This window comes from Nicotiana tabacum, chromosome 4 (assembly GCF_000715075.1).
Source record: "Nicotiana tabacum cultivar K326 chromosome 4, ASM71507v2, whole genome shotgun sequence".
Taxonomy (NCBI): domain Eukaryota; kingdom Viridiplantae; phylum Streptophyta; class Magnoliopsida; order Solanales; family Solanaceae; genus Nicotiana; species Nicotiana tabacum.
The window spans coordinates 52,758,803-52,769,944 of record NC_134083.1 but is presented as its reverse complement, the minus strand read 5'-3'; the positions used below and the strand labels follow the sequence as shown (position 1 = coordinate 52,769,944).

Below are 11,142 nucleotides of genomic sequence, written 5' to 3'. Positions count from 1 at the left end.
TTATGAATCTACAAATTTTCATTACCTAAGCATGCAACTATTCCTTCAACAACTTGTTTGATTGATTAGTAATCCTCCTCAAATTGCATTTTACCTTCATTGTTTTTTGCCAGCTTTATCATAAATTGACTAGTTTTACGTTGGCGGTCAACTTTTTGTAACCTGCGACCATAACTTATTTGGAATTGTGATAGAGTTAGTGTTGTTCTTGTTGTTGTTATTAACCTGTCTTGCAATATTGTGAAAAATGGGTGGTGAAGTATCTAAGGTAAATGCCTCACCAACTAGGATCCCCCCAAAATTCCTTTATCGCTTAGATGACATTAAAAAAAGGCGTATCAACGGACGAACGTCCAAACAGTCTACACCTTCTAAGAAAGAATTGCTTTCTGATCATGTCATAGACGAGTATGAGAAAGAAAGTCTAAGAAAGGAGGAGTCTGTTTATAAGGATATGAAAAAGGTAGAAGCAGAAAAGGAAAGGGTAGCAAAATTGATAGAAGCAATTGTTGAGGAAGAAGAAGAAGGGGAACATGGAGATGTTGAAGATGATGACAATTATAAAGATGATGATAGGGTGATTAAGCGTCATGTTGAGGAGGATAATTGTCCTGGTTCACCAAGTTTTAGAGTTTACTTCACAAATAACAATGTTGAAGACAAGAAGAACGCAGTTAATATTGGTATGTTTTCTTTTAAGTAATTATCAAGAGATAGCAACCATAACACTATAATTCCATAGAAATGACATTTTATATGACTTGCTTAAAAGAAAAAATAATATTGTATAGTCTCTCTCAAAATAATAGGAAAAAAATATATATATTATATACTTTTGCGGCTGTAGGATATAAATAACTTCGGTCGCGGTTTGCCCATACTTAAATGTATATATGGATCTTTTGCCACATGTAAAATAAAATTATCCCAACCGGAAAGAGGACTCTCCTAGCTCTATCTTAGAATTTGTGTTTCGTGATTCATGATGTAAATAGTATTAACGCAATCTGTTCACTTAAAAGATTGTTTAGATATATCTATTTAATAATATTGATTTGTATCCTAAAATAAATGAGAATTGGCATGTTAGAGCAAGTTAAATTACACTGATAATGTCAAAAATTAATTCTAAGGTTTAAACTTTTTTCCTTCTTACCATTTAATGTGCCATGCAGGTAAGAAGGATGTATGTAAGGACACAACCCCAATTGCAGCTACCACACCAACTGTACCTATGGCTGCTACCATACAACCATTAACAAGGTATGCATGTGATTCTTTCAGTCAAATGTAAATGGTTTGGAATATTATCTTCCTTCGTATATACACAAACCAAAGATGAAAGATGAACAAAAACTGGAATAGCAAAACATAAACAGAACCAAACAGTATTTGGCATATAACAAACCAAAAAGATTGATATCATTATCCCACATTTCATACAGGAGCCCGTGGTCAAGGAGAAAGAAAGGAAGAGGAAGAGTTTTAGAAGAGCGCTGCCTAAGAATCTGTTGAACGTTCGATCATGTTGCTCTGCAGCTCACTCCTCCCCCGACCGCGCCCATCTTCTTCCCGGAAAAGCACCAGCTTGATCACTCACCAGATTTGTTTTTTTTTTTTAATTATCCTTTATTCTTTATTGGCTATATTGTCTCCTTGTAAACTGGATGTATATGAAAATCAGTAAATTAAGAACTCAGCTTAATATTATCAAACAGAAAAAGAAAACACAAAGACCAATTGATTCCAAGCAAGGGATTCCAAGTTACAGTTTGTTGCTAAAGACCAATCGATAAATGCCACGAGCATGCACACACACCACATTATGGTGGATAAGCATGCTAACAAAAGAGTTAGTATGAAGATGGAGAGGACCAATCTTAAAAACATGGAAAAGAGGAATAATAAAGCTTTTAAGCAATTGTATCTCTAAGTGCAAATTTAGTAGATTACATAGAAAACCTTAGAGCAGCAAACTACAAAACAGAAAGCATTAAAAACTAGCAGGGATTTATAACAAAAGATAAATATCCATGCAAGAGACTTCAAAACACCAGAAATCCCATTTGGTATCTATAGAGGGCCTCACCCAACCGTAAAGTTCTTCCTGCCTGCACAAATAGAGCATGTCACGTTAGTTAATCCTTTGCTGTATCTCCAACAGTGAATAGATTAGTAACCATCTCAAATAACTATACCATAAAATAGTTTGATGGCCTGGTGTTATGCAGTTTAAAAGAGAGAATGCATCAGGAAGTGAGAGTTAAGTAGATGATCAAGTTTTAACATTGTTTAAGACAACTTTCAGAATTTCTTTGACAAGTTTCGGTGTAAACGGGTACACCCCTTTTTCTTCATAGATTGTTCCCACTCCACCAATCTTAACAATATAACTAATAAATGGCCTGAATATAAGGGAATACACCTGTGGTACCTGTAAAAGGGGTGTTGCATTTACCTCTGCTGAGAAGCAATATCCTGCCAAACCCCCTCTATTTGATGTTTAGAAAAATAATGTCACACAACAAATTGTCATATGAACTCTATGCTATTTCTGTTGGAATTCGGTAAAGCATAATAATGAATTCAATAGGCAACAACAACAACATACCCAGTATATTCCCACATGTGAGGTTTGGAGAGGGTAGTGTGTACGCAGACCTTACCCCTACCTAGTGAAGGTAGAGAGGCTGTTTCCAATAAACCCTCGGCTCAGAATAATAATTCAAAAGGCGATAGCAGAAAATAGAGAGCCAAAAGAAATTGCAGAGCTCCTTTCGGTTAATGATACATCACCAACAAAAGACATCCAGAACCATTAGAAAACTATGATATATGTTGGAAAGTAAGGTAATCCATCATCCACCTCAATACCAAAACATGTCAATAGTATATTTCAGGAAATTACCAAAAAGCAAAATGAAAGTTTTACAAAGACATTAAGGGGGGTGCATAATGGGGATGGTGGATTTAGTGCCCATAAATACCTATTCGGAAGTGAAGGCAGCAGAAAGGAATTCTTCATCCTCCAAAAATATCTGCAGATTCTTTGTTTTCATCAAGAACCCAACAGCTGCCTCATCGAATTCCAGGATGAATCCCAACTTGATCAATTCAGCCAGTTGATGCACATAATCATCTTTCTCCCTTAGAATTCCCTCGGCTACTACTTCTGAGAAATATGTAGCAAACTCGAGCTTACATCTGTAACCACCTGATTTGTCCAGCTTCTGTATAAAGATCTTTGTATTTTTTCTATCCCAGCACATCATTCGGCTCACTTTGACGTTCACGACATCACCAGAAGAAAGTGACAGACAGTAATCCATGGTTATGGGTTCCAATGTCACAAAAATACTAACATCCACGAGGCTTTTGAGAGCTTCATGTCTCGTACGCGTTTCCATTTGAAGTGAAGGATCAGCAAGGAAGCCAAGGATTAACTTAATCAAACCCTTTCCGATGAAGATTTCCTCTGGCTGCACCTGCTCAAGTCCAACACAATTAACAGAAGACAAGCCATTTTTCAGAACAGATTCAGAGAAATTACGAACACCAATTTTGCCATAAATTTCAAGCAGCTTCTGCCGAGGCAAAGATGGCAAGCTTGGTTGCGGATACCAAACGAACAAGGGATGAGAAGCAGACTGTTCAAATAAATCCTTCAGATAGAGATCATCAGCAATGAAAACATCACGTTTGTCGAGCATCAATAGCCCGTCCGAGCCTGAACCCACAGGAAGCCTTGACAAGTTCTCAGATAGAAATTTCTCGGTTCTTAAGCTCCAGTGCTTCACAATGAACTCCCAGAAGATTTGACACTCTGATTGTGACAAACTGCGGTCCGCATCTTCCCATGACTTCCAAAGCTTGAGAAAATCATCAAGAGAAGGATTGCTTTTGACACCTAATTTGGAGAAGAAACTGAGCAGTTCCTTGTCATAGTGCTTCTCTAAAACATGCAGCTGCCGGCCAAAGAAACCACTTTTATCATGCAGAACACAATCATCAGGATTCACCCACTCTCCATCGTTATCACCATTTGGAATCCATATGTTTATAGGATCTTCTTTAGTTGGTTCCCAGTTGAACTTACTCAAGTACTTGTAAATCCGAGTGATAGTAACGCTGCTGGAATGGCAATCAAGGTAATCGGCAAGCAATGAGCATCCATCTCCAATTTCAACCACAACACCAAGAGACTTCAGCTCTTTCTTATACGACCCTATGTTGGAGCCATAAAATTTTTCATCGATGAAAGGACCATCTTCTGGCTGTAAGAGAGTATTCCACTGGGGACCAAACAACAAACACTTATCTGGAGACCTGTAACCAGCATTAGTCTTCATCCATTTTCTAGCAAGTTTTGACCGCAACATAGCAATCTGATCATCATTATGCCCCATCTCCAACTTCCGCAAGCAGTCTAACAACGAGAATGCTACTGGAACAGTAATGACGCTAGCGTCTTCAGGTAATCGAAGGCTTGCAGGCACAAACTTTACCCCACTTGCAAATGTCACGGTAACTCCCATACTCTTAAGTTCATCCTTGTACTCATGAATGTCCCTTCCATACCGAGCCTCACTATCATCAACAAAAGGTAACAGAGAGATTGAAGAGATAGATTCCCAATCTGAACCAAAGAGTATGCAATCTTTAGGTTCTCTATCAACACCAATTCGAGTTCGCAACCACTTGACCTCTTGAAAGCAGCTCTTAAGATCTGAAGGAAATTTAAAGCTGGCTGCCTTTAACTTTCTATAGCTTGCAAGAAGAGAAAGGGCACTATCCTTGTTTAAGGCACCCTTCGCTGTCTGCTGCCTAAAAATAGAAGCAAAAGCTTTAGTTGCCTCCTCAAAATTAACAACCACCCCTAGTTTCTGCAACTCGCTTTTATATGACAAGATATCGCTTCCATAGAACTTTGTATCAATAAGAGGGGAACTGCTAAAAACCTGCAGCAGGCAGCCCCACACAGGATCAAGCAAAAAACATTCCGCCGGAGATTTGCACCCCATGTTTACGGTCTTCATACATTTGCTATCCCTAAGTGCCCTGCATATTTTGTCAGATGACCTCAGATGGTGAATGCACTTAAGTATCAAGAGCAAAGCATCAGAACTCAGGCAACCCAGGCGTGCTGGAGACCTCAGGTTGTCAACTACAAGCTGGTAATTTTGCTTGAAACCAAAAACCACTCCAAGCAGCTCCAATTCTGTTCTAAAAGAAAGAATCTCATCACCATAATGTTTTTGGTCAATGAATGGGATGTCACTGATCTGTGAGGCAGCATTCCACTCGCTGTCAAAGAAAACAGATTCCAGAGGGGTCTTCTCACCTTGAGTAGTCCGCAACCACCTTCTATCATTAATGCTATTAATGAAGGTGTCTGGGGAGAGATATTTCTCCCTCAAATACTTGATGAAATTGAGTATTGATATCACTTGGCCTTTGGTTAAAGTAGAATAAGTTGCCAGAGACATAAAATGTTCTCCAATATATGTACACGCCTCTTTAAATTCAAACATGACACCAGCTGTACTTAACTCATCCTTGTACTGTTTTAATTCACTGCCATAAAATCCCTGATCAACTAATGGGATATCTACAAGAACTGATCCATTCTGCAACAGATGTCCCCATGATGAAGTATGGAAGAATGATTCTGATGGAGGCCTGTAGCCAGGGCTACCACTCAGAGATACCCTCAGCCAGCTTCCCTCCCTTACGCAGGTCAAGAATTTTCTAGGCAAGGAAAACCCATTCATTTTCATTTTACGAATCCATACTAGCATCAGCAATGCATTTTCCTTGGTTAGTGGAGAAGACAAGCTGGAAATTGCTGCATCAGGAGGAGGTAAGTCAGGAATGTCCATAGCTGCAACATAAATTTTGAGAAATCCCAGAAGCTCTTTCTTGCTGGTACAAACTCCAGCATAGCTGCCGGAATGCAAATAATCTTCTCCAAGCTCAACATAGCCTTCATATCTCCACGGGTTTGAACCAATCAACTGCACCCATTTACTTCCATTAGCAGGCACCAGTACCCCTTTCCTTTGCCTGGCAACATGTCCATAGTTATCAACAAGCGGCATTTTACTACATAAAGTAGCAACTTGTTCTTTAGATAAATAATTTCTCGCAAGAGACTGATGTAAGAAGTGGCTAAACGCCACGGCAAGTTTTTGATCATCACCGAGTGAGTTAAGAATCAGAAGAGCATAGTCGTACACATTTACTGAGCTCACATTGACCTCGTCTCTAAGCCAATCCAAAACAGTCTGCCTTTTAGAATGACTCCGGACTGCTTCTTGTGTTGATTTGGCAAAGAAAAGATGATTGGCAAAACGAAATTCTGAGTTCCAGTTGATCAGCCAAGAGATGTGACCAGATTCCCGAGACAAAAGCAATGAATAATCATCATTCAATGCCTCATATATGCTACACAAGGCCACATCATCATCAAAATCAACAAATTTCAAAAGATTTATGTTCATCATCTCAGTTGTCTTGAAAGAAGACAACCATTTCTCAGCCACAAATGATAGAAGCTCTAAGTAAACATCCTCTGAGACACCCAAAACAAGATTGGAACTCTGAATGCACTTTGCATACCATTCATTGTCAACTTGTTTCACCTCCAAAAAGTTTAAAATGTGGTTGTACATCTCCTTATCAAAAGCAGAGTTGACGATGAATCTTCCATGGGATGAGATGTTATGCAATATGACCCCCTGCTTCCTCGCCTTGTTCAGCAGATTCCAGAAAGCAGGATTCAACCTACCAACACCATTGGGTTTCTGGAAGAACTGTTGTTCCATGTATGATTCGCATGGAATGATACTTTCATCCAGCAGTTTTCTTTTAATGGAATCTCTCACGTCGTTAAGAATTGGATAAGGAGATGCATTGACTGGTAAAAAGCCAAACATATGAGTAAGAGTAGAAACTGGAGCACCTTCATTAGCTCTCACAAGCGATGTGAAAGCACTGACAAAAGCAGAAGGGACGCAGTCAAGAATGCCCCGGTTCCATATGTCATCAAGAAGGATTGTCTCCCTTGATGATGCTAGAAGAAAGTCGGCCTGAATTATGAAAGGGAAGTTTGTTACCATCTCCGTGGGAAGAAAAGCATAAATACCGGGGGAACTGGTTCCCCTGTTGAGGCGCTCTCCATTGGGAAAAGCCAATGTGATTACCCACTCATCGACATCCATTCTTCTATCCACCCTGTGCTCCCGCCTAACAGGAAACTTCTGTTTCCACATGTAGTAACTGCATTCCCCCATACCAGATTTTTCATCAGCTGAGAGATGGAGCATGTAGGATTCAGCATCAATGTTCTTCTTCTTAACAAAATCGGTCTCACTTGAAATTGAAATAGCACTAACGGTATTAAGCCTGGGATCCTCATTGTCTTCCCTGACAGAAAGCTTCTTTATCTTTGAAAGGAAGAGAAGAACTTCAGGATGGATGCTTGAAAGCTGCTGCTTAACAGGTTTCACCTTGTCAGGTTTCAGTGGTAGCACTATAGTTGTGGCTGGAAGGGTAGCAGAAGACCCATAGATTTGTTTTATAACTGAAAGAGTTGGGTTTGCCTCCACCCATTCAGGTACAATATAGCCTACATTACAGTGCTGGCAAGGTTCCTCGCTGAATCGTATCTGGTACCCATTGCTGAAGATGTAGGGCTGCGCAGTGATGAGAAACACACTCTTGAAGCCAATGCCTGAGAGAAGAAACACACCAAGAAGTTTTAGAAACAAATTACAACTACAGACGAGGTATACGCATCTTCAATTAAGTAAGAAAAACATAAGAATATCAGTCATATGCGAATGCATTACATTGCTGGGAATTGATCAAGAAAGTATAGAAAGACCGATTTTCTGTTCAAATGCAAATGTAATATGAAATGAAGAAGCATCATAACGACAGGCAGGCATAAAATCCATGAGAACGAACATGACTTATTTAAGTTGAAACGAATACATTTTAAGCTAGTATCTGAAGGGAGAAAATTGTTAGCAGTTCTACTCCACTAAAGTGAATTTCATTCAAAAATCATGTTCGCGGTCTCTTTTGAGTGCACATATCCAAACATTGGAGTGTCAGATATTTTAAAGATGGGAGACTAACACAAAGCAGGACTATCACCTGCATCTCAATGCTGGGATGTAAACTGAAATATAATGTTTGTAGACATATCTTTTAGGCACGAAAAAGATGGAAGATGAGGTTAAAAGGAAACAAACCTAACATTATCTAGAAAAGGTACCATCGATCCACTTATCAAAATAATAATAAGATATCATTGTTCCTTCTTGCAACTCTTTTTAGTGTAGAGGAAAGAGGGGGAAAATGTGATAAGGTAGAGGAAAGAGAAAAAGATATAGCACTTCATAGCAATGAAAGCAAGGTTTTCCTTTTTATCAGCTTAAAACCCAGTTCTTTTATTTTTTTTAGAACAACCCAGTTCTCTTTTCAAACAGACATGGTTCAGTTGATTATTTGGATTCCAATTATCGAAGTCACAACATGAAAGAAATTATCTCTCAAAAAATATTTTTTGGACTGTCAAGCTCAAAATGTAGGGGGAAAGAAAACAGTTAATTCACAAAGTCTCAGTCCCATACAAGTTGGGTTCAGCTTTATATTCCTTCTGCTCTATTCAGGCCGAACTCATTCCAATTCAACAAAACAGCCTTTTAAAAACAAATTAGGAATTCTCTACAACTATAAGTTCTCTAAACATAAAGGAGGAAATATTTATCAATAACATTAAAGATTAATGAAACATGAAGGCAACCAGCAGGTATGACAAAGAGCAGCAGCACTTCAAAATTTTCACTAATTAAACTAGTAAAGCAAAAAAAGCCCGAGCCAAGTGTACACAAAAATGAACACACGATCATATATAGGGGGTAAAACGAAGAGTCAACATTTAGGAACAATCAATTGATATACACATGCCCATGGATAGGTACAAGTAGTAGACGAAAATTGTACAAAGTTTTTTATTACCTTTCTCGCCGATGTAGCCACGTTTGCGATTGCCCTTCTTAGTAGAACGTCCGACGCTGCAAATGGACTCGATATTTTTGCGGGAGAATCCTTTCTCGTTGTTGAATATCAAAAGCGTCGCCTGAGCTCCGGTGTCCGTTATATCTTTGGAAGTTATCACAAATTCCAGTGAAGGATCCACGCCTTCGTTGTACTCGTTATCCTCCGCGTTCTGCAATTACACAATGACAACTATTTATTACGAATTTACTACGCTCAAAATTATACTATTATTATAAGGTTAATTACAAAACTTAAGAAAAAGAGAAATGGTAATATTGGATTTCTTTTAAAAAATATACTGTCACTTTGTATTGCTTGCCTTGCTCAAACATGGTTAACCTTTCTCAAAATTACAATCCAAACATCTTCGTACTTTATAACACTACTTGTGGCCAAAACAAAAACTAATTAACAAAATGATTTCTTAAATTAAAACCATTTCTAAAATATATGTTTCATCATTCATGTAAGGATAGATTTCTCGTTCGTACCGAATACACTATTTTATGCTCCTTTTTTCCAACAACCCTTTTTCTGTATAAATACCTTGATGTTTGAAATTTGTTTTCAACAATAAAATTATTTAATGATTTATGAGAAGCAAATGTTTGAATCAATATTTAAACATTATAATCAATTTGTAATGCCTAAGAGCATCGCCAAAACATTATGTCCTTGTACATTTATTAGGAGATCATATCATACATACTTTTATAAAATGACACTGAAAATGACCCAAAAAAAAAAATTGATTTGATAAATAAGTATGACAAAATATTTTTCATGAAAATACATTTTGCTGGTAATAAGCGAAATAGTAGAGGCACGGACGTTTATAAAGATGGAAAAAGATATAAAAATGCAGAGAGAGGGGAGAAAGAAAAAATAACCTGGACGAGTTCCATGAAAAAGTGAACATCCTTAGCGTAAAGCTCAGCAGAGAGATTTTTGACAGCTTGATGAAGGTCCTCAGTGAGTGGATTAGTTTCACCTCCAATGGAGAACTTGTTTCTTCTTATTTCTTCAATGTGCTCTTTTGCCGTCGCCATTAACGTCTGATCACTCACTTCTCACCCAACTCAAAAAGTAGAGAGAAACAGACAAGTATTAGCACATGAAAGGTTGTGTCTCAACTTTTGGGAATTTATAGAGTGGTGACGAGTAGATGGAAGGTTTTGAACTGTTGAAAATCCACTGCGTGAAGGAAGCTCGTCGACTCTTGGTCTTGGGGCCCTATGTGATGTTTGTTAGTAAGTGTTTGTGCTTTTTTTTGTTTAATACCATATTGAGTTTTCTATTAAGGGTAATATCTATCGCAATTGATTTAACATTGAGAACCTTCTCGTTTAATAGCATCCACAATATAGTTATAATGAGTTTCAGAGTCTTATTTAAGGGAAGAATTTTTGAGACAAGTATTAGTCTGCTACTTGTGTGTGTCTCGCTTTGTGATATTATTCTTTCAATATTTTTATACTCTCTTTTATATAGTGGATTGCTCATCTCTACTTATAGACATAGATCAATTAAACAAACCATGTTAAATGCTAGTATCTATTTTTATATATTTCTCTTTTGTTGTCTAATTTATCGTCGTTAAATATATATTTTGTTAGCTTCTGCATAACACCTAATTATTTCGATCCTAACAATTAGAGGTGTACAAAAAAAAATGACAAACCGCATTAACCCGATAATCCGATTCAAACCGAGAAAACAAACCGACTACGGTTCGGTTTGATTTGGTTTGGTGTTGAAAAAAAATCTGACCATAAGTGGTTTGATTTGGTTTTAACTAAAGAAAGTCAAACCAAAACCAAACTAATCCGACGATACATATATAGAAATTTTAGATATATTTAATATATAAATATACTTATTATGATCTAATTTATAAATACTTTTTAAATTTTTTCATAATTTTAGCTTTTAAGGTATTATTTCAATGTTGGACTTAGAACTTTTGAATATTCCAATAAGTTTTATAGTCATTAATATTAGTAACTCAAATAATGCTAACAAAAGCTCAAACTAAAATTAAATCAATATCAATGTTAACAAAAGAAATTTAAT

At 37.4% G+C, this 11,142-nt stretch overlaps 2 protein-coding genes across 2 annotated transcripts; one reads left to right on the top strand and one right to left on the bottom strand.

The window, feature by feature from the left end:
- LOC107796234 (uncharacterized) lies at positions 1-1,699 on the top strand. Its single transcript, XM_075251859.1, has 2 exons — positions 1-683; positions 1,176-1,699. The coding sequence occupies exons 1-2, from the start codon at positions 248-250 to the stop codon at positions 1,292-1,294; spliced, it is 555 nt and encodes a 184-aa protein (XP_075107960.1). The 5' UTR covers positions 1-247; the 3' UTR covers positions 1,295-1,699.
- A 181-nt stretch (positions 1,700-1,880) lies between these two features.
- On the bottom strand, positions 1,881-10,221 carry LOC107796233 (uncharacterized). Its single transcript, XM_016618982.2, has 4 exons — positions 9,960-10,221; positions 9,028-9,238; positions 2,988-7,732; positions 1,881-2,111 (listed from the first exon to the last, which is right to left on the bottom strand). Exons 1-3 carry the CDS (start codon positions 10,116-10,118, stop codon positions 2,988-2,990), a joined length of 5,115 nt encoding a protein of 1,704 aa, XP_016474468.2. The 5' UTR covers positions 10,119-10,221; the 3' UTR covers positions 1,881-2,111.
- Between the last annotated feature and the right edge of the window lie 921 nt (positions 10,222-11,142).